We start from the raw sequence: 27590 nt of genomic DNA on the forward strand, positions 1-27590 counted from the left end.
TTTCTAAGAATGATTTCAGTCCCTGGACAGATATTTCAGAGACAGAGTCCTCTCCTCTCTGTCTCTGAAGTTGCTCCAGAAGAATCCATGGTCCTTGGAATCAAAAGCTGCCAAAAGATTCAGTCCATCCCCATCCAGAGTTCATCTCCAAGAACAACCAATTTAGAAGCAAGCTGCTAAAATACCCAGTACTTTCTCTCTTTGACCCAGATATCAGATGCTATGTGAAATCTCCTTATTTCCCTAGGGAAGCAGTCCTGGATTCTTTCAATGCCACCATAAAGGAATGCTACTGTGATGGTGACGCAGTTAAAGATTATTATTAGTGGTAGTGAATGGCAAAATCCCACTGACTCCACAGCAGTGATGAATATGCAAATGTATACATCTAAGAATAACTTTCCCCAATGCAGTGCCAAGTAGATGTGTGTGGCCCTCGGGGATAACTGCTAGAAAAAAACAAGAATACACAGAAGAAAATGATATAATATTGACTTTGGGCATTTCATTGTGACGGAGGAAGAAATTGGCATGTCTGCAATGGCTGGTAAACAACACTCCAATGCTGTGGGGTCCTTGGTGCCTTCTGAGCTTGGTTGTTTTCTTGCAGACATTTCATTACCAAACTAGGTAACATCATCAGTGTTAGAAGGGAGTGGTGTTAGCTCTCATTTTATACACTAGTGGTTAGCCTTGTTAAAATAACAAGTTATTTCAGGGGCAATGAATCACCACAGCCTTGATAGTACAGTGGTCTAAGCACCCTGTTATTAACACAGCTGCCTGCAATTTCTGCTGGTTCGAATCTCGCCAAGGCTCAAGGTTGACTCAGCCTTCCATCCTTTCTAAGGTAGGTAAAATGAGGACCCAGTTTGTGGGGGCAATAAGCTGACTTTGTATAAATATACAAAAGGATGAAGGCTATTGCTTAACGCATTGTAAGCCGCCCTGAGTCTCCGGAGAAGGGCGGCATATAAATCGAATTAAAAAAAAAACAAAAAAACAAACAAACCAGTAGCCCTTAAACAGATGCATCTAAATCTTGCACAGTTTCAGATGGATCATCTGTGTCTGAAGAGCAATGCTCATCCTCCTTGAAGCAATATCTTCCTTGGACATCAAAGGAGAGACTCAAAGGAGAAATCAAGTTCAAAGAGGCTCTGAAGATCAACAACTTTGCTGAGGGCAACTGTCCAGCTTCAAGCCTCCTAGTGATCACAAACCATCCACTCAAGACAGACACCATAGTGGTGTTAATCTAATTTAATTATGGTACCCTGCTGATAATAAATTCTTATTTGCGCCCAATGAGACAGAAAGCCCAGATCACTGAACTGAATGGGAAACATCTGCTACTGATGTAATGTTGATGAATCCAAATGCTTCTGTAGTCCTGGGAGGGGGCCTCAATGCTAGATTGAGCCCTAACAACTACATCCTCTACGCAAAGCCTAAAGGTCCCTCCCCCACAACCTGAAGATAATGGATGTCTTCCAGTGGTGAAATCCAAATTTTTTTACTACCGGTTCTGTGGGCGCGGCTTGGTGGATGTGGTGGGGCTTGGTGGGCATGGCTTGGTTAGTGTGGCAGGGGAAGGATACTGCAAAATCCCCATTCCCACTCCACTCCAGGAGAAGGATACTGCAAAATCCCCATTCCCTCCCCACTTCTGGGGGAAGGATATTGCAAAATCTCCATTCCCACCCCATTCTGGGGCCAGCCAGAGGTGGTATTTGCTGGTTCTCCAAACTACTCAAAATTTCCACTACCAGTTGTCCAGAACCTGTCAGAACCTGCTGAATTTCACCCCTGATGTCTTCTCACTTGTTGCTCAGAAGATCAAAATTAAACTTTGCAGGCTTCTGTCTGGCTCAGCCTTTAGGCTAAACCTCCACCTTCTAAATGGGCCTCTTGAAAGTGACTCTCCAACCAAACTCACCTAGCTTGCTCCAGAATGAGTGCAAATGACTATGTAATCATTGACAGCAACAATGATTACTCAATGGAACAACTTGATTCCTGCAATTGTGGATACTCCATCAGTGGTGGTTTTCAAGATTGTCCATGTCAGATGCAAAAGACCAGGTCCACATGTGAATTAAACTGGTTTATTGCTAAAAACCTATCCACAGGAATAATCTTCTCATCCTGTGGTCAGCACCTGCTTGGAGCTAGATAAGGGTGAGTGGAATTCAAGGGGTGGGGGTGGTCTAAGTCCACTTGTAACAATGTAGGGATTCTAGGATAATCCAATTTTAACTCTGCCCCAGGCTCTTCCACTACTTCCCTTATTGTCTGGGACAGTTTAAGGACTTCTGCCTTGGAGAGGAGATTGGAATAGAAGCCCTCCAAGGTCTTCTAATTATAATTATAATCTTATAATTCAATGACTATACAATCATCTCTAGGCGCCTTTCTATTGATCACGAGCCCCTAATTTTTCTTCCAGGATCTAAGCAATGGAAATAAGTCTTCCTCACCTCTACAGCCTCAGATAATGATCCAGATGAGGGGAAAAAGAACTCCACAAGAGTGAATTCTCCAAATCAGTGTCATGGATTACCAAGTTTCTTGTGCAAAAAACACCTGCAAAGCTGCTGTTCCCCCTCCTCAGAGGGACCAGGTTGCTTGGAACGAGGCAGCCTTGCTTTGGGTTGTATTATTCTGCAAAGGCAAATGTTTTCCATCACTGGAGCTCTTGTGAGCTAATGAATGGTTGATTACTTGATTAACGTTCCAGGTGACAGAAAGAGCAGAATGAAAAGAAGAGGGATGGAGCAACAACCCCTCTTTTTCATTCTGCTTCTGGCAGTAGGTTGGGGAGGGGTAGCAAGGCTGTTTTCCCCCTCCCCTCCTTTCCCCACCACTCCGGGGGTCCTATCTCATCACGCTGCTTGAGCGTTGAAAAACAGGATGTTGGCTGCGTGTATCACATTTTTATTCACTCTGACCTCTGGATTTAATGATGCGGCGTTGCTCTCCCGTATGTTACATAATTAACAGCACAGAGGTTTTCATTAGAGGCGTCACAAATAACTGAAAGAAGTGGGAGACAAAAGCAATTTAAAGGGACAGCACCAATTACATTTCTGTACAGTTAGTCATTTTCCTAGAATCTGATAATATCAGGATGTGCCAAAAAACCACTTATAGAATGAGAATATAGAAGTGAATTAGGATGTAATACAGAGAGGGCATGTCATACTAATTAGATGTGCTAATCAGAAGAAAGGAACAATGGCCAGTGGAAAAATATCTCAGTGGCTTTCTTACCAAGAAGACTCAACAATGAAAATGAGCATAAGAAGTGGCTAGGAAAATAAGCTTGTAATGTATCTTTGTGTTTCTTTCAGACAAGCCAATTCATCAAGGGAAGTGTCAACATTGGCAACTTTAAGATATGTGGAGCTGGACTTCTAGAATGCTGGGAGGGGAGCACATAGAAATTGCCAACAATGAGAAATGCTACTCTAGATGAGAAGACACACATCTGCATTAACAGAGGGATAGAATCAAGAGCAAGAATGAAATTTTAGAATCGCTTCATAATGCCTTGGTAAGACCACACTTATTTCTACTGCAGAAGTTGGCTAGGCTCAACTTCACTTCCACTCTGGCAATGGACCAACTTAGGGGGGAGCACCCCAAACCACTTGGGGCACACAGCACTGGGCATCATTGTTGCTTGCTGTTTTCCAGCCTTAGGACCAAGAGCCAAACATTCTGCTCTGCCCTATGGTGGAACTGACCCTCTGCACGCAGGTTATGTTTGTAGCTTTGGTATTATTTTAAATTTCTAGCTTGTGAGAACTGACACATTTTTGTGGATGGGAAGAACAAATAAATGAATGAATGAATGAATGAATAAATAAATACATACAGTCTGTACATACACACATACTTATTCTGTTCTTTTTTCGTAAGTCTATATGTGCATTATTGTTTCAGCCAGGGTTTTTCCTACGTAAATCAAGATGTTTATATAGCCATAGTTTAGTGAAATCCCAATTCACTATTTTCTAGGCTTTATCAGACATTAACCAGCATTTTGCTGTCTGTTGTAAGACTTAAGGGAGACTAAAATAGATCTATTTCTGACTTATTTGTCTTCATCAGTTAGCCACACCCTCATCTTATGACTCCTCCCTGTAACGGTCAAATACTTATTCTGTTCTTTTTTTGAATTGGGATTTCACTGAACTATGGCTATATAAACATCTTGATTTACGTAGGAAAAACCCTGGCAGAAACAATAATGCATACATACTTATGTATATACAGTACATACATGCATATATACATGGCACTGGTCTTGCTGATAACAGAATAACAGAGTACTGTTCTGTTATTCCACTGCCCTTGTTGGGAGAGTTCCAACCAAACCTACCAGCAACTTTTTTGTTTTGTTTTGTTATGAACCTGAAGGTCTTTCTTTTAGGCCTCTTCTCCCTTTTGCCACCTCGGTCACTGTTAAAAACTCAAAAAGGCTAAGGGAAGATAAGCTGGGTTCCCATTCCTGTTTTAGGAAATAGACCCTATCTGGATATCCCAGCAGAAAATTTAATTTTCAAATCCTCAGATTAATGGGACCGTCTTGAACTCCAAGGCCTCTCTTCATACTGGAGTTGACACAAAGAGGTTACATGTCTTGTTCTGACTTCAGATTTTGAACATATTCACAGCCAAAAAGATGTGAGTTTAGATGGGCATAATAGGATTATGGTAATCCCAGAATTTGTCCAGATGTGGAGCGTCAGCAACACAATGGTCTGGAATGGAAGTCAGAGATAAAAATAGGGAAAACTACCTTCTCAACAAGGGGGCAGGGGAGAGGGGAACGGCTTCAATTCCAGTTTTCTTTCAATTTGCTCTATGAAAAGTCTGCCTTTGCCCAGAAGGTTTAGGGTCATCCTGCTACCAAGCAAACAGGATACAGATGGACTATAAAAAGATAACTCTTAAGGAGATTATGGACATATATTTTATGTAGGAAGGTGTAATAGGACAGTAGATGCTTTCATATGGAAACTCAACACGATAGAATGTAGTATGGAAGTGGATCCCCACCAGGGAGGGCATTTATTCCAGAGGAGGAAGAGGCAACTCAGCCCAGAGATCACATGTGTGAGAGAAAGAGGGTGAAGACAGTCCCTCCCATTAGTTCCCAGAGTATTTCTGGCAAGATTTGGTCTACAGGTGTGAAAACAATAAATAACTCATCTTGGAAAGATGGTTCCTGGTTTGGGACGTGACAGATGGCGACTGTGGAATTCTGGGAGTTGAAGCCCACAGCTGGTGGCTGAGGGAGGTGAAGTCATAAGTGTTGTGATGGAATGTAGTGAGGAGGTGGATTCCCAGGAGGAAGGGGATTTATTCCAAAGGAATAAGAGGCAACTCAGTCCAGTGATCATATGTGAGAGAAAGAGGGTAAAGACAGTCCCTGCATAATAGCCCATACAGTATATTGCACTTGCAGATAGTGGACTCCACTGTTTGGCAAGATTTTGTCTGTGTCTGAAACAATAAAGAACTGAGCTTGGAAGAACTGCCATGTGCCATTCTTGGTTTGGGGCCCAACACACAATTCCCTAAAAAGGAGGCAACTTCCCTGACTGGGTTGCCCCAATCCATTTCCAAGGCAGCTGCTGTCAGTTGATTCATCCCAACCGAAAATTACTTATTTCTACTAGCAACTGAACATTTCTTGGAAGCTACAACTGTACAGCCAACTATGCCCTAAAATTCCAGAGCCAAAATTATATTGAACTATTCCTGTTTCAATGGAGAATTCTGGTTAATCTCATCTCCACTCATTTCCATAATGCAGCTGCTTCTTTTTCTCCCAGAGGTGGCTTCGATTGGTAGCTTTGAATTGTTAAATAAGGCAGGAGAAAGGAGGGTGGGGACACCTCTGCATAGTTGGATGGGTGCCATAGCTCTAAAAACCAACCTCTCACAGTATTAATGATGACGGGACTAAAATAGTTATTGATCCAGCTCAAAGGTCAACTTGCAACTTTCCATCTTCTCATGAATACTAAGTATCTCGGTGCTATTCTTTTCTTAACCTAAGATGATATACAATTGAGAGGTTTTTCTATTGTATTATAAAAAAAAAGACATTGAGACTCTGGAGAGAATGTAGAGAAGAGCAAGAAGGATGGTTAGGGGCCTGGAAGCTAAAACATATGAAGAACGGTTGCAGGAATTGGGTATGTCTAGTTTAGTGAAAAGAAGGACTAGGGGTGACATGATAGCAGTTTTCCAATATTTGAGGGGCTGCCACAAAGAAGAGGGGGACAACCTATTCTCCAAAGCACTCAGAAGGCAAGACAAGAAGCAATGGGTGGAAACTAATCAAGGAGAGAAGCAACCTAGAACTAAGGAGAAATTTCCTGACAGTGAGAACAATTAATCAGTGGAACAGCTTGTCTCCAGAAGTAGTGGGTGCTTCCCTCCATCACTTGGAGGCTTTTAAAAAGAGACTGGACAACCATTTATCTAAAACCATTTGTCTGTTCAGGGGGTTGGACTGGAGAGCCTGCAAGACCCCTTCCAACTATTATTCTCTGTTCTATTTTAGGTTAGCCTATTTTCCAAAGCACCAGAAGGCAAGATAATGGGCAATGGATGGAAAATAATCAAGGAGAGAAGCAACATAGAGCTAAGGAGAAATTTCCTAACAGTGAGAACAATTAACCAGTAGAACAGCTTGCCTCCAAGGTAAGATCTCCATGGTCCTTCCAACTCTGTTGATTTGTTCTGTTTTGTTCTTAAGTAGTATCTTACATTAGTTCCCTGCAAACAGCAGAAGGAAGCTAACGTATGCCTGACTAACTTGTCTCTAGTGCTGCTCCTTTAGTATTTAGTATAACTAGTCCTGTCCTTCTCCATTTGTTCTCAAGTTATATATCCATATATCATGCTCTGGTGAATATTAAAGAATTAACAAGGCTCAACAACCAAGACACTTAGCTAATCTCCATTAAGAAAAGAATTCCTTATTTGCATTAAAACATGCAAAGGAGTAAGGAAAGAACAGAAAGAAAAGATAATTAATCATGTGTGCCCCACCTAAACTCCCCCTCCCACCAATTTCAGTTCCTCCCACCAATCCCCATCAATCACATCTCTTAATTTAATTAGGTGGCCATGCACAACTAACAAATATCCAAATAAAATATTTATTTCACATTAGTTTTAATTCTGTGTAGAACTTGAACAACAAAGCCACTACGCTTTTGAAATAAGGAATATCTGAAAGAAAATATTAGGGAATAAGGTTTTACCTTAAAAAAAAAACTATTTCAAGAATGCATACATTGGAAAAGATGTTTAGCATAAGAATATTCTACAATTTGCGAGAGAAGTTGTATTATCTTAGGTTCCTGGCTGATTGAACCCTGATAAACATGTGATATTATTTACATATTAGAAGTGCAACAAGAAATAAAACAAGGGCCATTTCATCTCTCTGGAAATGAGACAGCTAATTTTGCCTGACTATAGCATAGCTCTGATATATTCATTAAACCATTTACTACACTAGACTTAAGTAAAAATGTGTTGGGGATTGGATTGTGAGAATAAGATGTGATTTAACTCAGCAATTCTTTAATAAGGGTTTTCCCTCTTTGATTTGTGGATTTGTGTTTAAATCACAAAAAGACAGACAGTCCAGTCTGGACTAAAATAAGATAAGATAGATAAGATAACGCTTATTGTAATTTTTTCTGTGTACACATAAACATATATTAAAAATGAAATTCTGATGCCTATTCTCAATACACACCTACACATATAAATATGCTGTGTATATTCATACACACACACACACACACACACACATATTAATCATAGTCCATTTTGAATACACAGCAGAAAAAAGAGACTTGAGAGTTAACAGGGTCGATACTCTATGGTACAAAGCTATTCCAGACTCTTGTAGTTGCTCTGCTTTGGATATCCTGAAGCCCCCTCCCAGAAGGTAACAAAGGAAACCAATCACGGCTTAGGACCGGGGTATCTACGAGACCGCCTTCTGCCACCAGTAGCCTCTCACCGACCAGTATGCTCCCATAGAGAGGGGTTCCTCAGGGTGCCGTCGGCCAAACAGTGTTGACTGGCGGCCCCCAGGGGGAGAGCCTTCTCTGTGGGGGCACCCGCCATCTGGAACGAGCTCCCCCCAGAGATACGGAGGATCCCGGACCTGCGCGCTTTCCGCCGTACCATCAAAACATTTCTTTTCCAGCAGGCCGGCCTGGCCTAACCTCTCTTTTAAACTGTTTTTTAAAATGTTAAAAATTTTAAATTTTAAATTTGTCTTATGAATTTGGGGTGTTTTAAATTTCGTTTTCCGGGCTAATTATTTAATTGTATTTTAATGGTTTTTTAACATTTGTATTATATGTATTTTATTTGGCTGTTCACCGCCCTGAGTCCTTCGGGAGTAGGGCGGTATACAAATTCAATAAATAATAATAATAATAATAATAATAATAATAATAATAATAATAATAATAATAATAATAATGATGTGTAGCATCCCAGACGGGGTCTATGACAATTTGCCAAGGCCAACCTGCCATGGACAAATCACCGCAGTCAACTTGCTGTGAACAACTCGCCATAATGGTTAACTCACTGCGGGACAAGAGTTACACTAATATCGAAGAAATAGTGGAATAGAATAATTAAAGAAAGGATGCTGAAGGAGGGACAAAATGAAAAGTGAATGACAAAAATTAAAACATATAAAATATATTGGGTTGTATTGCAGCAAGTTGGCCGTGGCGATTTGTCCCGTTCTGTCCCAGACAACCCTGCGGACTCTGGTCAAACGGGGTTATATGCCACGTCCTGGATAGAAGGAAGTGAACTTCCAATAATCTTTGGAATAAATACTTCGTGTACAGCTCACAAGAGACAAGTATATTTCAAAAACTAGAAACATGCCTGCAAATATTTCAGCTAATGACTTGGCTAAAACAGAATCACATTAGGAGATTTTTTTTTTTTAATATAGAGAAATTGCCCAAATTTGGTGTATCCAGAGGAGAGCGTGGAGATTACATCTCAGCATTTTATTTTAAATACTTTTTTTATTGAAAAAGTTTTTCAAATACAGATTTTTCCCTCTTTCCCCCCCTCCTCCCTAACCCCCCTCCCCCTCCCCTCCCCCTGTGGGTTCTCCAGAGTAAAACCCAAATTAATAACAGATTATATAATACTTTACCATCCTTTTTGCTCCACCCCCATATGCTGACCCTTTCTTTCTAACAATATTATTATATCCCCCTTATACTATACATTTCAAAGCAACATTCAACTGTAAAATTATATAATAAATCCTAATTTAGCAATTTCATCTATTCAGCTCATAATCTATCCATTTCCTCCTCTCCCATGCATATATCTCTTAATTTAAATCTTTTATATATATATTAATATAGCATAGCATCCTTTTTCCAAAACTAAACAATCAGTTCTCCACCCTTCTGACAATATTATTATATCCCCCTTATACTATACATTTCAAAGCAACATTCAGCTGTAAAATTATATAATAAATCCTAATTTAGCAATTTCAACTCATCCTCCCCCATACATATATCTCTTAATTCAAATCTTTTACATATATTGATATAACATAACATCCCTTTTCCTAAACTAAACAATCAATAAACTAACCTATCTCCACCCACTTTCCTACAGGTCTACCATACATAATATTTTCAATATCTTTATTCTTCTGCCCACACCACTAAAAAAAAAAAAATTACATATATATATAAAATCCTCAAATGACTTTAAATTTATAATCCATATAATATCTTCTGTAATGTCTCTCAACTGGACTGTTAATTCCATTACCCATGTTAGGGTAACATCACATCCTAATTCCAACAGTATGTTCGGTATCTTCAATTACCATCTGCCCCTATCAATAGTAAATGTTTTCATATATAAAAAACCACCCGAGTGACTTTATATTTATATTCCATATAGTGTCGTCTATAATATCTTCCATCTAGATTATTAATTCCAACCACCGTGTTGGGGTAACAGCCAGATCTTCTGCATGCCCCAATCCCATAGTTCTCTTGCCTTATAGCTCAACATAAATGTAATCCATTTGTCAAAGAGTCCAAAATAGAAAGTTCCAATCCACTCAGTTTAAGGCCATCTCACATCCCAAGAGTACAGCACTGCAGAGATCTGTCACTCTCCTCAGGATAATATAAACCAATACTTTGCCTCAACTATATTTTCATATATTCAATCGTCTCTTAAGTAACTGGCATTACACTGTTGTTTAGTCTAAAAAATTTTGTTTTTGTAGGACCTGCTTCTTCTTTTCTTAACTTTTTGTGGCTTAGATCTCCATCCTGGTTTCCTTTCTATGAGTTGTATATCAACTGTTTGATTTCCTTGCTTGATTAGTCATCACATTAGAATCCAAAGCCGCCTCTCCTGTATTTATAGGTAATCCAACTATAACCTCTGAAGAAGAATCCAGAAGCGGCTCGTCCAAAGGAACCTCTGTGACTTGTTGTTTTTCCATTGTCTCCATCTCCATCTGCTTGGCCTGAATTTCAGTCTCTTGTTCATTTTGCATTTCTTTATTCCCCTCCTGTGTTCCTAACGATGTCATACGTGGAGATGTTAAATCCATTTTAAGAACCTTGTAGTAAAATTCTTCCACTTTTTCAACAGTTTTTAATTGATATCTTTCTCCTTGATATCTCAATATTACACCCACTGGGACATCCCAGTGGGATGTTTTGTTTCTTTAGCTCAGTCACCAAAAATCCAAATTGCTTTCTATCTTTTAACATCTTAGGCGGCAACTCTTTATATATCCAAATCTTTCTTCTGTTCAGTTCTAAAGTAGAGTTGAAAGCTTTTTGCACAATATCATTTCTTATTCCTTTATCTCTAAAGTAAATCACCACATCTCTAGGCAACTGCCTTTGCTTTGCAATCCAAGAATTTACTCTGTAGGCCTTGTCAATCTTACAGAATACCTCTTCAGGATGAACCTTTAAAATCCCAGCTAGAACTTCAGCAGACATCTTTCTCAAATCATCTCTATAATTTTCCTGTAGTCCCCTCATTCTGACCGCAAATTCCATGGACCTATATTGCATTATTGTAACTTCTTTTTCAATCCTTTGTTTTATATTATCAGCATTGTAAGTCTCGTGATCAGCTTTCTTTTTAGACTTTACTTCTGAGCTATTGTCTTGAGTATTTATCAAATCATTTTCAATTCTTTGTATTTTATTGTCCAGATTATAAATCTTGTGATCAACTTCCTTCATTTTAGACTCTAGTTCTGAATTAGTATGTTTATCCATCTTTATAACTATTTCTGAAAAAGTTTTCAAAGCTGTTACAAACTGTTGTTTCAGATTGGCATATTTTTGTTGTATCAACTCTTTAATTTCCTGCCTGAATTTTTCAAGATTCTGGTTCACAATCTCATCATGTCTTGCCATCTCCTCCAAAACAAATTCTTTTAGGTTAAAACCAATCTTCTGAGTCTGCAAATTCAAAACTTGTTCATGTGGTTTGTAAATGGGGGAACCCCCCCCCCGCTGCTTGTTTGTCTGGCTTTGTTAGTTTTAACGCCATCCTGCCACACAGACAAACTCTTTTTTAAAGAAAAGGACTTCTCTCCAGACAATATCAATATCAAATCTCCAAGAGGAAAGAAACATAAAGTAGAAATTTTTCTTTTCAATTCTAGCCAGCACTATTATTTCTGTTACTTTGTAGCTTGTTAAACTATTCAGGCGGAAGGACTTTCACTTTCAGCTTTCTTCTTCTCAAGCCTCAGCTAGTCGCCATTTTAAACTTTTTTTCCTTTGCTTTTAAAATCACTTATAAAATTGTTAAAAATACTTGCGATTTAGGGTCCAGAGTCCAGATCTCATCCTCTTTGTTTAAACAATCTGTTAGTTCTCAGTAAATGGCTTGGTCCTGTCGCCTAGCTCTGCAAAAAGCAGAGTTCTCCCAAAGCCCAGAGCAGCGGCGAGGAAAAGAGGGAGCCTCATCCTGCTTCGTCCCCAAGAGTAAAACAAAAACTCTGGAGACTTCGCAGAGGGCTCTACCTGCCCTCGCCTGCTCTATCTCACATTTCCTTAAGGAAATGGAGTTTTTCGAGCCACCTTTCAAATGTAAAGGCGGCTCTTTACAAGCGATGGGGCTGGCGGTCTCAAAGGACCGTTTGATGGCGATGGAAGCCAAACCAGAAGCCTCTACATCTCAGCATTTTAGTAGATCATGATAAGATTTGTGTCCTAACTTATAAATGGCTAATTGTCTTTACTGCAACAAGAGAATAGTAATATAGAAATCAAGTTAATTAATCACTATGAAGATCAATACATCAGTGGTTCAAGTCACATGTCCACAAATGTAGCTTCCGTTAAGCACAGTTTAGGTTACATTAAATGCTATCAGCAGAGAGACACAAACCCCACGAAAGACGAATGGACAGAAAAAGGAGCAGAAAGAGCAAAATTAACTGCTTTAATTAGCGAAAAGAAACTATCCAGTTTTGTCTCTACTTGGAAGCCCTTTCTGGATTTTGTGCTTAAGATAAAAAAAAAAATGAAATATTGACTTTGGTTTTGCTGATTAAACTAGCTTGTTAAAAAAATAGCTAGTAGTTATTAAGTTAAGTAAAAAAATTATTTTTATTTTACTGCACTGAAACATATTGGAAGTCAATGCTTTTTTGTCTCCTCTCTTACCCATTTTTTCCTTTTTTCCTTTTTTTCCCCTCTTCTCTTTTTCCACTTTCTCACTATTTTTATTTTCATTTTACATTAATATTATTATTATTATTATTATTATTATTATTATTATTATTAATAATAATAATAATAATAATAGTCCCAATAGTCATAGATGCCGGGTGCAATCTCAAAATATCTGCAACATCATTTGAATACCATCGGTATTGACAAAATCGCCAGCCAACAATTGCAAAAGGCAGCTTGAGTCAGAACAGCTTACATCCTGTGATGATGAGACCTTTGACATCATGAAACAAGAACATCTGCCTATCCTAAGTCCTTGGGAAGGACTCGATAGGTAGACCAAAAATGCCAAATCCAGTCTAAACATCTGGCTGATTGTGCAGTGTACAGGTAGACCTCGACCTATGACCACAACTGGGCCCAAAATTTCTGTTGCTAAATGAGACTTTTGTTGTGAGTTTTGCCTCATTTTATGACCTTTCATGCCATGGTTGTTAAATGAATCATTGCAGTAACATGTTTGTTAAGTGTATCTGGCTTCCCCATTGACTTTGCTTGTCAGAAAGTCATGAAAGGGGATCACGTGACCCCAGGACACTGAAACCACATCATAAATGTGAGTCAATTGCCAAGCATCTGAATTTTGATCACGTGACTCTGGGGATGCTGCAACGGACGTAAGTGTGAAAAATGGTTATAAGTCCTTTTTTCAGTGATGTAACTTTGACCGGTCACTAAATGAACTGTTGTAATTCAAGAACTACCTATAATAATAATAAAAAACCATGGTACACAAGCCACAAAGACAGGCTTCTGAAAAGTTGCTCTCAACTAAAACCAAATAAAAATCAAATAAATCACTGAAGTCCAATTCTTAGCCTCTCCCCCTGAGAAAGAGTTATTAATAGTGTTATGACTAAGACAGCTGACCAGATACAGCTTCTCAGTTCATCTGTCTTCGTGGGAGTGTTGTAGGAATAAAACGAGGAGGAGATCTCTCCTGTACAGCATTTAATTCCCGGGAAAAGAGAGGCTCTAAATGCAACGACAATTTAGATAAATATGTGTGAAAGTTCAAGGAAGGAAATAGGAAAAGAACCCTAAGTGTTTTAACTGTAGTAGCTGTAACTAACCAAAGATGAGGCTCATCCAACATCAGCGCATTGCAGGAGTTTCACACGCATCTGCCCAAGTTAACTTAATCACAGTGGACTCAACGGGGAAGGGAGGCCTTGAGCTAAAGAAACCCCTGAGTTTCCTAATGAGCAATGGCCCTCCCTAAAAATGTCTACAATGCAGATATCAAAGCAACACGACTTGGAGAGGGTGGGAAAGCCATTCCCTAATGAAAATGCAGGGCATAAATTACCTATGCAAATAACTACATAAATCCCCAGAGGTCAGCTGTCAGGAAAGGAAAACCTGATCTGCTCTGAAGTCTTGCACTGAGCCACAGGCAGAAGCGAAATATTGGAAGGAGGGCCGCCTACCTCCCAATCGAGGACGGATGCCTGCCACTGAGCGATCTTGTCTATGTTCTCCAGTCTCCTCTTCCGCTCGTTGATCTGCTGGGTCACGTTTCTCATGACAGCAAGCGCAGCGGCCACGTACCGGTAATCACTGGGAAGAAAAAAGGGGTGGGGGAAGAGCTTGTAAAATCACAGAAGCAATGGAACAATGGAGATGTCACCTGGAAACATGACGAAATGCACATGGAAAATTGGAACAAACCATCTAAGTCTAAGGGAGCCATACTGGTAGGCAGTGGTTTTTTGGTGTCCCCCAAAGAAGTTTAGCTACCTAGCCCTTCAAGGCTTCAACTACAAAATTAAACCTGATACATCAAGAATGATTAGGGGACCGGAGGCTAAAATGTATGAAGAATGGTTACAGGAATTGGGTATGTCTAGTCTAATGAAAAGAAGAACTAGGGCTGACATGATAGCACTGTTGTAATATTTGAGGGGCTCCTACAAAGACAAGGGGATCAAACTATTTTCCAAAGCACTAAAAGGCAAGACAAGAAACAAGGATGAAAACTAACCAAGGAGGGAAGCAACCTAGAACTAAAGAGAAATATCCTAATGGTGGCAGCAATCAACCAATGGAACAGCTTGACTTCGGAAGATGTGGGTGCTCCATCACTAAAGGCTAAGGTAGCAATTTAGCCAGACAGATCCCAAACTCAATTCAGATGGGCTACAACAAGCTCTTTTATGGTTGGAGTATTATGTTATTCTCATTGAGAACTGAGGCAATGAGCACCAATAGCCAGAGAAATGATTGAGGTCCCTTGTCAGTCAATAGGAGTGCTGATTTATCACCAGGTTATCAGATACTTAGGAGCCACAAAGAAACAATAACTAAGGACTTAATAGCGGGCCATCAACACCCTAATTAACAACTAAAAGCCACCCACAACTAGGCCCATGTAAATACAAAGTGTAGAACAGCCCAGTGCACACATTCTGGAGAGAAAGAACTTCCCTGAGGATGGGTTCTAGCACGAGTCCAAAAGTTTAGAAGAATAATCTTTTGGTCCTGGTGACCAATTCAGATTGGATCCAACACAAAAAATCTCTTTCATAAGGGAAGACGTATTTTAAGAAAGTGCAAAGAAGTTAACATAACATATATTAACCTACTTTCTTTCGACTGGATCCCACAACAGATGTTTGTTCTCATAGCAGAATCTTATGCAGGTAATTAAATGCTATAACGTGTTTATGAATACTTATTCAATGGCCTGGGTGTCTTTGTGTGGGCACAAGTGTGAGTGCAAGTCCTGCCAGGAACAGCAAGGATCAATCTTTTGCAAAATAAAAATAAAAATTTTTTTGGAGTCAATGGTATTGATTTCTACCTTGTGCTATATTTTCCATTCCAAGACCATACCATTGATTTCACAGAGGGAGGGAGGGAGGGAGGGAGGGAGAGAGAGAGGGGGGGAGAGAAAGAAACTACCTAGTTGCCTCCTTGGTGTCATCCTAATTTATTATTAATAAATTAGGATGTAATATTGGCTTTTCACTAATGAGGAAAAAGAAAACAGTAGGTTGTTGAAACATGATTGATTTTTTTTTTAAATCAACATTGCAGTTGGTCTACCTACTCCATTTCAGGAAACTAGGTTGAAAGTCCTTGAGATGTACCCACAACTATATACTTTAATATGAGGGCCTTCAGATGTGCATTAATCTTCCCTCTTTAGCTACATTGACTAGAATAGAATCATAGAATCATGTGGATGGAACGGACCTTGGAGGTCTTCTAGTGCAACACATTGCCCAAGGTAAGGAGTCCAGGACAAATGGGTGTCCAATCATTTCTTGAAAGCCTCCAGTGATAGAGCACCTACAACTCTGGGAAGCAAGCTGTTCCACTGATTAATTGTTCTCACTGTCAGAAAATTCCTCCTCGTTTCTAGGTTGAATCTTCCTCTGAGAGCTTCCACCCATTGCTACTTGTCCTGTCCTCACATGCTTTGGAGAATAGGCCAACCCCTTCTTGTTTGTGATAGGCCCTCAAGTACTGGAAGCCTGCTATCAGGTCTCCTCTAATCCTTCTCTTTGGTAGGCTAAGCATGCCTACTTCCTTCACCGATCATTGTATGATTTAGTCTCAAGGTATGATGAGAGTTGAAACACACAAATCTGGAGACTAATAGGAAAGGCTGATCAGGTTTCTTTGGGAGAAGACCACAGTCTAGGAGCACTGATCTTTGGAGAACATCATGCATCCCCACACATATGAGTTCAATAGAGCAGCCTGGTTTAAATTACACCAGACTTCTTTACTGACCTCAGATAGCAGGTCTAGCTTTATGTTGTGAAATCCATGTGGCAATTAGTCATGGATCAACTTGTATACACATTTGGAATTTTCAAAATAGATTCCAGGGATCTACAAAACACAAGTATGACGCACAACCTTATTTTTTTTATATACATTGCTCATTATTATGTGAAACTGTCTTGGGTTTTCCAAGCTCTCAGAAATAATCAAGCTGGTGGAGACTTTTGAGACTTAAAGTCCATAAATGCAGACAATGACATTCTGGGGAAGGTCGGTCTAGCCAGAAACAAGAACCAAGATTCTCTGCCATCTTGATGGTTCAGAGCAGAGTTCCCCAACCTTTCTGGGTTGGTGGCCCATAGTGGGGGGAGGGGGGAAAAGAGGGGATGGTTTTGTGGGAGGGGAAGGCACATGCATGGGTGCGCCCATGCAAATACCCTTGCTCGCGTGAGTGGAGTTGCAAGTGCCGACAATGTTTGCACAAGTGGGGCAGCAAGTGCCCGCAACAACTCTTGTGTGAGTAGAGTTGCATGTGCGCACGCAAGTACACTGGCCAGCTACTCACATGGCGCAATGGCCAGTAAGCCATGGCCCAGTAATGGCCCATGGCCCACAGGTTGGGGACCACTGGTTCAGAGTATAGAATGGTCTTTTCAGGTTCAAAACCATGGACAGTTCCTTGGCATCCTCCTGTTCCTGGCCAAGAGTGTCCATAGAGAGGTCTCAATCTATCCCCCGCAAAGCAGAATGTGAATAACGATTTAGTGGAGATAGAAGCATAAACATCTGGCTCTCTAAATGTCAACCCAGTTGGCCTGCTAAAGAATTCTCTCTTCATTGCTGAATAGGCCCAGACATTTGATCCCAGGGAAAAATTTTCAGGGGTTTAAAGGAAGTGAAAAAGTCAGTAGAAAGCCACTACTGTATAGTAGTGTTTCTGTTGGCTGAAGAATTCTGGGAGTTGAAATCCACACATTTTAAAGTTGTCAATGTTTGGAAAACATTGCCCTACACCAACATTCTGCTGAATTCTGTTTTTCTCTCTTCTCTGCAATGGCCAGTTTTCTTCACCTTCCTCCCATGGCCCCCGAGAAGTGATTTCAAATACATTCTGGTGGTATTTTCGAGCTTCCATTACTGCACTCCTGGAGGTGAATTATTTTCTATGGCTCATTCTTCCTTCTCAACTGCCCATGTTTCTCAGTCTAAAAAAGGTTTATGAGATTATTTTCATCCTGACATTTTCCCTTGGGGTTCAAAAGGAAGCAAGGAAGCCAAGGTGAATGCAAACTGATGGACAATGATTGCACAACGGAGAAGTCATTCACATACTGTATGCATCAATGTAATCTGCCTGTCAAGAGACAAGATTTAACTACTCCACCCAAGAACCTATCGCCAGGGCTACTCTGAAAGCAAATTCATCAGACCCAAAATGAAAACTAACATAACATAGAATAACATGGAATAGCAGAGTTTTGAAGGGACCTTGGAGGTCATCTAGTCCAACCCCCTGCTCAGGCAGGAAATTCTATACCAATTCAGACAAATGGCTGTCCAGTATCCTCTTGATGGGGCACCCACAACTCCTGAAAGCAAGGCATTCCACTGGTTGATTGTTCTCACAGTTAGGAAATTCTCTTTAATAACTAGTAAATAACTTAGCAACTAGGAAGAGATGTGGGAGTTTCCAAGCAGTTTCCAAACACTGCCTCTCTGAGATGGGTAGGTTATTGAGCCATTACTCCTCTCACAACTTTGACAAACACCTCAGCATTTCCGACAGAATCCCAATGGGGGAACCTGGGCAGAGAGTGCCTGTTACATTTCCACATTCAAAGAGCTGCTCATTTTAGCATGAGGTTGGCTGTGGGCCTCCCACAAACACCTGGTGCGTTCCCACTCAGCATTATGTCAGAAAAATGCCACATTAGCTCCTGCCAAGAAACTCCTTTGTTATTTCTGGCTGCATTACAACCACCCAAAGTGCTGTTGCACACAGAAGAGTGTGCTCCCTGGGTAGAAGGAGCAAGGGAAGGAAAGGCGCAAGATTTATACAATCTGGACAGAAACCACTGTTCTTTCTTGTTCTTTTTCCCCCCCTCCACTTTGGTCTTTTCTTTCTGCTTTGTTTTCTTTCTTCTATATTAGTGGGTGTTAATTTTTAATGTTCTCTTTAAAACTTTAAATAAAATTTATATCCCAAAGGTTCTTTTCCGAAAACCAACTGGACTTTCTGGTTGTTGTTTTTTGTTGTTTTTTGAAAACATTTCACTTCTCATCCAAGTAGCTTCTTCGTTTCTTTAGAAGCGTTTTCAGAGAAAAAAACCAAGAAAGTCCAGCTGCCTTTGGAAAAAGCTCCTTTGGGACAACCATGACCTGGATCATTGAGAAACTCCATAGACAAATAAAATTTATGGTTTTTTAAAAATGGAACAAGGAAGGAAGAAGGATGATAGGGCAAATGCAGATTACCAAACACACAGAGACTGAAAGATAAGATGCAACAGAGATCATAACCAGTGGAAGTCGGTGTCTGGCTTCATACAGCTCAAGTGAGAACCAGGGTTAACAAATCACAGTTTCTATCATCATATAACATAGAAAGCCACCCTGCTCTCCCAAATCAAACCATCAAGCTGAGCCAAAATGATGGAATGGTTAAGGTTACGAACATGAGTGGGAGATCTGAGTCGAAATCCATTCTCAGCTATAGTGGGATTACTATTGCTGGATTACTTGGGGCCAGTCAAGTTATTTTTTGCGGAATAAAATGAATGCAGATCCTATAGAAGCTGACTAAGCTGAGCCTGAGCAAGGGGTCAAAGCATCATCAGTCATGAGTCCCTGTGTGCCCACAAGAGATCTAAGTCCAGCCCATCATGAATTCCTTTCTATTCTTCATTCCTGCTAATTTCCCTTGGAAGTTAGTAGTTCAGATTCTTGTACAGCAGAATTGTCTAACCTTTCCGGCTTTGTCAACGGGCTAGGGTTGGGGGGGGGGGGCGAGAGGGGATGGTTCTGCATGAGTGGCTGGCAAAAGCGCACATGCTTCCATTTCCACAAATGGCAGGCATGCACACAGGCAGCTCGTGCAAATGGAGCACGCGTGCATGTGCTTCCCTGTTGCTCACGCGAGTGGCGATGTGCACACTCATCTGACGCTTCCATGATCTGGTTGTGAACAGCTCACAGCCCAGTAGTGGGCCAGGGCCCGGAGGTTGGGGACCCCTGCTATAGAGCTTAAGCTTACAACAAACCATTATACCCATTTGAATTGCCTGGGTATTCTGATTTCCCTGGTGCAGACAGATCCCTACATAAGCTGTTTTGAGTTCTTGAGGAAAAGGTGGCTTGTAAACCTAATAAACCGATCCATAAGATGTCTTAACAGAAGGGCTGATATCATGAAGCATCATCGGGCAAATGGTTAGGCTACCCAACAGATCAGTCCATATACAGTTGGTCCTCAACATATGACCACAACCGGGATCAGAATTTCTGCTGCTGAACAAAGTGGTTGTTAGGGGCACTGCAGCCGGTGTTACCACATTTTTGCCACAATTGTTAAGCAAATCACTACAGTTAAGTCAATCACTCAGTAATTAAATGAATGCTGCTTCCTCCACTGACTTTTGCATCTCAGGAGCCATCTGGGACGGGTTACAAATAGTGATCCCATCATCCTGGGACACTGCAACCATTACAAAATGCTTTGCCAAGAGCCTGCATTTTGATCACGCAACTGTCCTCTTAAGTGCGAGGACCAGTTGTAAGTCATTTTTTTTTCAGAGCCACTGTAACTGAATGGTCTTTCAAGAAATGGCTGCAAGTCAAGGACTACCTGTAATTACTGAACGCCATCTTATGTCACTAAACAAATACCATGCACCCAACCCAAAGGTCAGTGCTCCCCCCACTGCCTTGCTTCCTGGAGGTGCTGGGAAATGTTGTTCAGGGCCTCTCCTCTAGAAACATGAAATATAAATAAATAAACTAATATCGGGAATGCCAGAGGCATGTATCTTGCTCTAGGTAAGATGGTTTCCCTAAACCTATAGGTCACCAGAGGAAGTCAGGTTATCCTCCAGAACTCAGAAGCCAGTGTGGACAAATTGGAACATAAAACATAACATAATAGAGTTGGAAGGGACCTTGGAGGTCTTCTAGTCCAACCTCTCGCTTGAGCAGGAGACTCTATTGAATTTCAGACAAGTGGCTGTCCAGGCTCTTCTTGAAAGCCTCCAGTGATGGAGCACCCACAACTTCAGAAGACAAGCTATTCCAGCTAGAATAGGACTGCTGACTGGGGCAAAGAACAGAGAACAATCTAATCAGCTGACCTTCAGCTCTAACACACACACACAAACACAGGCACACACACACACCGCCCAATAGCTGCCTTTAGGAAACCGAGTCATCTCTCCTCCTGTTAAGTCTGGACATGAAAAGAGAGGCAGGACGATCATAGTGAAGTAAAACAACCGTTTATTGCAGGCAACAGGGAACAACAACAAACTAACTACAAACTGAGAACTGTCCGAGGCTGCAGCTCCTTTTACTGGGAGCTGTCCAGCCTGTCAGCATATTGAATGAGTGAAGGCTGATGTAAGACTCACTCCTACTTGCATATTCTACACCTCCTACATTCTGGATGCCCAGATTTTAAACCAAGGCGATAACCTCTGCTTTCAACATCCCTCTTTTCAATGGCAGGTACATATGCTCCCTGTCCTAGCTGTGTTCCCTCACTTTTTAAAAAAAATTTTTAGAGGTGTCATTTATGAATGGAGCTGCATCCCCCTCCCTGCTTTCCCTTCCCCTGCCATCCACTCATTAACAAAACAAGGTTTTGCAGACAGAAGCCCGACAGCTCCAGCTGAACGAGCAAATGACAGATGAGAAATGGCCAGGGACGTTTGCTGGGGCCGATGGATTAATACTATGGAACGATTCCCTGGAGGGGAACTGTAGCTTTTCCTTAATGATTTCGCGGGAGGACGAGGCTCCTGGCCAAACAATGCCATGCTAACCCTGTGTTTCAAGGACCAGAAGTCTGGCTTTCCACCCAGATGGCATCTTGTAGAGTAAATTTAGATGGCCGGAAGATAAAAATGATTGCTAATGGACAGGAAAGAAAGAGAGTCACTTACTGATGTCAGGGGGAGATTTCTCTGCCCACAAACAGCTACCTACCCAAATGGAGGCTGAACTTTGAAATATAAATTAAATTGGAGGTGGTCCTTCTGCAAAGGAAGCACATCTTTACTTCCAAGAATGTCTCAAGGTACTAATGAGATCCCATCAGCATTTGTAGAAAATAATAATAGTAATTTAACAATTGGAAGTGTATACCAGAATTTCTGGTACTAAGCAATGCGGTCGTGAAGCACAACCACATAGTTTAGCGACCACAATTCCTGCAGTCCTGGTTACCACAGTTAGCTGAAACCCACAGTCTTTAGGCGAGGCAATTTCCTGCCAGTTTCCCACAACCAGTCAGTGGGGAAGCTAGCAGGAAGTTGCAGGTCCCTGGCTGGCAGGTGGAGAAGTAGCTGCTGCAGGGAGGCTGCATGAGAGGTGTTGTGCAGTGGAAGATATGCTAGGATGCATAAGAAGCACTGCACCAGTCAGGGAATGTGTGCAGGGTTGCATGAGAGATGCACATTGGGGAGGGGTGCAAGGGGATGCATGAATGGCACCACAGGGTTGGGGAAGAGGTGTGTGAGAGGTGCCATCTGGGTCAGGGAGGATGTGCGGGGATGTGCGAGAAGTGCTGTGAAGATTGTGGAGGTTGCAAGCGGCACCACATGGGTCAGGAAAGGGATGTGTCAGGAACGGTGCACAGGGTGCCTGAGTGGCTGGTGTGGCATGACCAGAGAGGGGCTGGGGGAGGGTGCACAGATGTACAGGTTTACCCCAGTAATTGGCGACCTTCCATGTGGTTTCCCCAGAAAGTCATTACAGACATGTGCAAATGGCAATTATACGATTGCAGGGCCCTTGGCAATGGGTGGTAAGTATGGAAGGGTTGCCAAGGACCCAGACCACGGGGGTGCTAGGAACCCTGAGTACCATCACCATTCGCTCAGCACCATCCTAACTTCGAACAGTTGTTAACCGAACCGACACAGGTCAAGAACTACTGATGCATTACACGCCTACAAACACTCTCTCTATTTTGGATGTTGTGGATGTTGACTATCATTTGTTCTTCCATTCCAAATTCTATTTTATGTTAGTAGCTCACGCTTAGCAATGAAAATCCCAGAGTCACGTTTTGGAAAGAAATGGCTTAAACTAAAAGGGTCCATCTCCAACAGTCCCAGAAGATTTCCCTGCTTTGCTACTCCTCCCAGCCCTGTATCCAACCCCACCTCCTACACACACCTACCTGTGATCCTGTGCAGTGTACTTGAGCAGTTCTGCAAGCTGCAGAGGATATTTGCAGATCTTCTGGACAGGGGTCAACAGGAAACCATCTATGGCGATGTCAATCATCTGCTGCAAGAGACGGCAAGCTTCGAAGAAGTGCTGGTATCTGCCGTCTTTCATTAGTTTGGAAAGCTCCATGCATGCATCCAAGTGGTTATTACAGTACTCGGAGTAGATCCAGAATCCATCTTGCTACAGAGAGAAAAACAGACAGGGAGCGTGAGATGTATCATAAAGAAGTAGCTACAGGGCAGATTTCAATCACAATGAACCGGTTGACAAAAATTGCAACTGGAAAAGGCCACTGGGACTATGATGTCCAACCCGATACCTAGTGCAAGAATCTAAATTAAAAGCATTCCTGACAGACAGCTCTCAAGCCTCTGCTTGAACATCTCCATGAATGAAAATCTGAAATCTTACTGGGTCTTTGGTCCCACTGTCAAGCTTTTTCTCTTGTTGGGGTGGTTTTCCTAATATTCAACCAGACACAGAATAAACACAGAGTTGGAAGGGTCCTTGGAGGTCTTTTAGTCCAACCCCTGCTCGAGCAGGAGACCCTCTATCATTCTGCACAAATGGCTATCCAATCTCTTCTTAAAAGCCTCCAGTGATGGAGCACCCACAACTTCAGAAGACAAGCTGTTTCACTGATTAACTGTTCTGTCAGGAAATTTCTCCTTAATTCTAGGCTGGATCTCTCTTTGATTAGTCCAATCCTCTGGAATATGAGAAGGTTATGCCATATCCTGCATTTAATGAGGGACAGAAGTTAGACATTCTTTGCCTGACCCTTTCAGTAACTCAAGAATGCTATCATAATATCCTTCCATTGACTTCTTCTCTAGACTAAACGTATGCTAGATCCCACCATCTTTCCTCAAAGGGCTGTGTTTCTAGTTCAGCTAGATTCAGTTCAGTCTGAATAGGAAAGTGTGGCACCCACAACTGAACACCATTAATCAACTGTCATCAAGAGATTCTCAATCATGCAGGTCATGGTTGTCCCGAGGTGCTGTTCCAAAAGGCAATTGGACTTTCTTGGCTTTCTTTTCTTTTTTTGTTTTTGAAAACATTTCACTTCTCACCCAGGAAGGTTCTTCAGTTCTAACTGATAATGGGGAATGGAAGAGTTTGAGTCTTCGGAGAGGGGCGGCATGTAAATTGAATTAATTAAATTAAATTAAATTATATTATATTCTTTGCAGACATCTGGTTGTTAGCACTCTGAGAGTTGGTCCTTAGGTTTCTGAAAGCTGTAGAGGCCGCTTTCAATCAGAATAACAGACTTGGAAGGGACCTTGGAGGTCTTCTAGTCCAAGCAGGAGACCCTATATACTTTCAGACAAGTGGCTGCCCAGTCTCTTCTTAAAAGCCTCCAGGGATGAAGCATCCACAACTTCTGGAGGCAAGTTATTACTCTGGTTTATTGTTCTAACTGTCAGGAAATTTCTCCATCCATTGCTTCTTGTCTTGCCTCTAGGTGCTCTGGAGAATAGGTGGATTCCCTCTTCTTTGTGGCAGCCCGTGTCCTTATCTGTATAAACTCTGAATTCAGGTGACTCTAAGGATACCAGGCCATCAGATTTTGTATGTATGGAGCAAATTGTATGCAAACTCTGTGAGATCCTCCTGGAATCTAATATAGAAGTATAAATTTTGCTCCAGGATTATTAACCTTCTCTTGTCTGAATGTCCAACTAGGGATAGAGGGCTGATGACAGGTGAATCTAAATATTCCTTCTTTTTTTAAAAAAAGAAAAGAAAGCCTATCAAAAAGCACTATGAATTGGTTAGCTCTGTTCAATATCAGGTGCTCAGATAAATCAGGGAACCAGAAAACATGATTGAAGAATAACTGGAGAGTCTCCTTGGCTGTTGGCCAGTCAGCAAAACAAAAGGAAAAAAAAACCCAGGAAAGATAAAGTTGCCATCTTGGAAAAGAAAAGTGTCCATAAATGACAAGTAAACTATCTGCCCTGCCTGATTTGGGCAAATCTGCACTGAAAGGCAGAGAGGCTGCTTCTTCCAAGGACAGAGATAACAAGAGGTCTCTGGGTTCTTTTGGCCGGAATGGGACTTTTCACCTCCTATCCTTGGCCGCTCCTGTTCTCTGCCAGGCTTCTGCCTTGGGGGATTCTCCTCTAGCTTTTCTCCTCGGCTGATACGCCCCCATCCATTCACCACAGCCAGTCGGCCACGGTCCCTCCATCCCACACGCTTCGGCATGGCCCATTCGACGCCACACTGTTAGTCCCGGGCTTTTCGCCTCCTGGGACAATTAGTCGCCAGCCAATCAACTAGTTGCCAATGCTGGCAGCCAGAAGCCAGCTTCATCCAAAGCAGTTTTTGGTTTGGGTGGGTATCCTATCCTTAGAAAGAGAGATGGAAAGAGGAAGGGAAGAGAGAGAGAGAGAGAGAGAGAAGAGAGACAAGAAGAAGAAAAAAAGAAAAGAGAAAGGAAGAAAGAAAGAAAGAAGGAAGGAAGGAAGGAAGGAAGGAAGGAAGGAAGGAAGGAGGGAAGGGAGGAAGAGAAAAAGGAAAGGAAGGAAGGACCACAAACCCTGGCACTAGATCCAGCTTCAGTGGATGCTTTGAAATAGCACAGCAATCCAGGGCTGGAAGGGACCTTGGAGGTCATCCAGTCCAACCCCCTGCTCCAACAGGAGACTATATATCATCTTGATATGATTAGATGTGCCTCTAACACAGAGGAGAAATTCCCAGAAAAGGGAAGGAGTTTACTAGGCAAAGCTGCCATGCAGAGGAAGGCAGAGATAGTCCTCGAGTTACGACAACAATTGAGCCCAAAATTTTGGTTGCTAAGCAAGAGCATTGTTAAAGTGAGTTTCGACGCATCTTACTCAATCCATCCTTGACTTACGACCATCATGGTCAGCTGTCATCGATGTCGTATGTCCATACCTAAGATTCTGCTCTCTCCACACCCCATACCTGATCCTGCAGTTGAGCTGCTGTTCCCCCCCACTGCCTGCCATCTTAGGTATGGACATACAACATTGGTGATAGCTGGCCATGATGGTCGTAAGTCAAGGATTGCCGTCAAATTGGAAAACAGTACAGGTAGTTCTCAACTTACGACCGTATCATATAATGACTGTTCAAAGTTGCAATGCCACTATTGTCCATTTTTCACACTCATGACCATTGCAGTATCCCAATGCGAGACCGCCTTCTGCCACCGATAGCCTCCCACCAACCAGTTCGCTCCCACAGAGAGGGTCTCCTCAGGGTGCCGTCGGCCAAATTATGTCAGCTGGCGACACCCAGGGGGAGGGCCTTCTCTGTGGGGGCACCTGCCCTTTGGAATGAGCTGCCCCTGGACATACGCAAGATTTCTGACCTCCGAGTTTTCCACTGTACTCTTAAGACCCTGCTCTTCCGACAGGCAGGGCTAGCTTCATAATTGAGTTTTAAATTCAGAATTCTTAAATTTTTGGGTTTTTTAGCTAATTGGCCTTGAATGTAATACTTTTAATGATTTTTAAATTTAAACTGTGATATTTGTATTGTGTTTTTACCTGGCTGTACACCGCCCCGAGTCCTTCTGGAGAGGTGCGGTATAGAAATAAAATTATCCTATCCTATCCTATCCTATCCTATCCTATCCTATCCTATCCTATCCTATCCTATCCTATCCTATCCTATCCAATGGTCATGTGATTTACACTGGATGTGTAGCAACTGACTCGCATTTATGCCGATCGCAGCATCCAGGGGTCACGTGACGTGATATCCCTTTTGCAACCCTGACAAGCAAAGTCACTGGGGGAGCCAGCTTTGTTTAACCATCGTCTGACTGACTTAAACAACGATCCACTTAACAACGGTGGCAAGATGGGTCATAAAGTGGGAGAAAGATCACTGAACAGCTGTCTCCCTTAGCAATGGAGATTTGAGACTCAATGGTGAACATACAGTAAGTCGAACGTTACCCTTACCCAAAGTTACCCTTCCCTTACCAGTAATCCGGGAGGCCTTTGCTTTAAAATTCTGAATCTGGCCCACGGTGATTGACACCCGCTGTTGGAGGATGGATTGAGTAAGATATGTCGAAACCCACTTTAACAATGCTCTTCCTTAGCAACCAAAATTTTAGGCTCAATTGTTGTTGTAACTCAAGGACTATCTCTGCCTTCCTCTGCATGGCAGCCTTGCCTAGAAAACTCCTTCCCTTTTCTGGGAATTTCTCTCTCTCTCTCTCTCTTTTTTTTTTTTAATAATCTTTATTTACATTTCATTTAAAAATAAAGGACAAACAACATAAAATGACAAACATAACAATACAACAATAAATATATGAACTTCCATATAGTACCCTAATAAGCAAGTCTTCGGTACTCTAACTCTATATTATATTCCGGAGAAGGCAGAACATCTTAAATCTCTTAGTGCATCACTTAGGTCTATCCGACCACACTTATCTTATATAATATACATTTCTCTTCCAATACCAGTCCTCATCTAATTGGGTTATAAATTCCTCTTTTCTAACCATTTATAGAATTTGTCCCAAACTAAACCTACTTGTGTTTGCTCTCTATCCTGTAATTTTTTAGTTAGCATATC

The 27590-nt window shown here is 41.6% G+C and overlaps 1 protein-coding gene across 1 annotated transcript in view; it reads right to left on the bottom strand.

The window, feature by feature from the left end:
- The window catches only part of ARHGEF9 (Cdc42 guanine nucleotide exchange factor 9), a 154680-nt gene that overhangs the window by 35605 nt on the left and 91485 nt on the right, over positions 1-27590 (bottom strand). Inside the window, exons 5-6 of the mRNA XM_070951729.1 lie at positions 22960-23192; positions 14261-14390 (exon numbers count right to left, since the gene is read on the bottom strand). Coding sequence (XP_070807830.1) covers positions 14261-14390; positions 22960-23192 — 363 coding nt within the window. The remainder of the gene's footprint in view (positions 1-14260; positions 14391-22959; positions 23193-27590) is intronic.

This window comes from Pituophis catenifer, unplaced genomic scaffold, assembly GCF_029215685.1.
Source record: "Pituophis catenifer annectens isolate HBS135680 unplaced genomic scaffold, rPitCat1.0.hap2 SCAF_11, whole genome shotgun sequence".
NCBI classification, from domain to species: Eukaryota; Metazoa; Chordata; class Lepidosauria; order Squamata; family Colubridae; genus Pituophis; species Pituophis catenifer.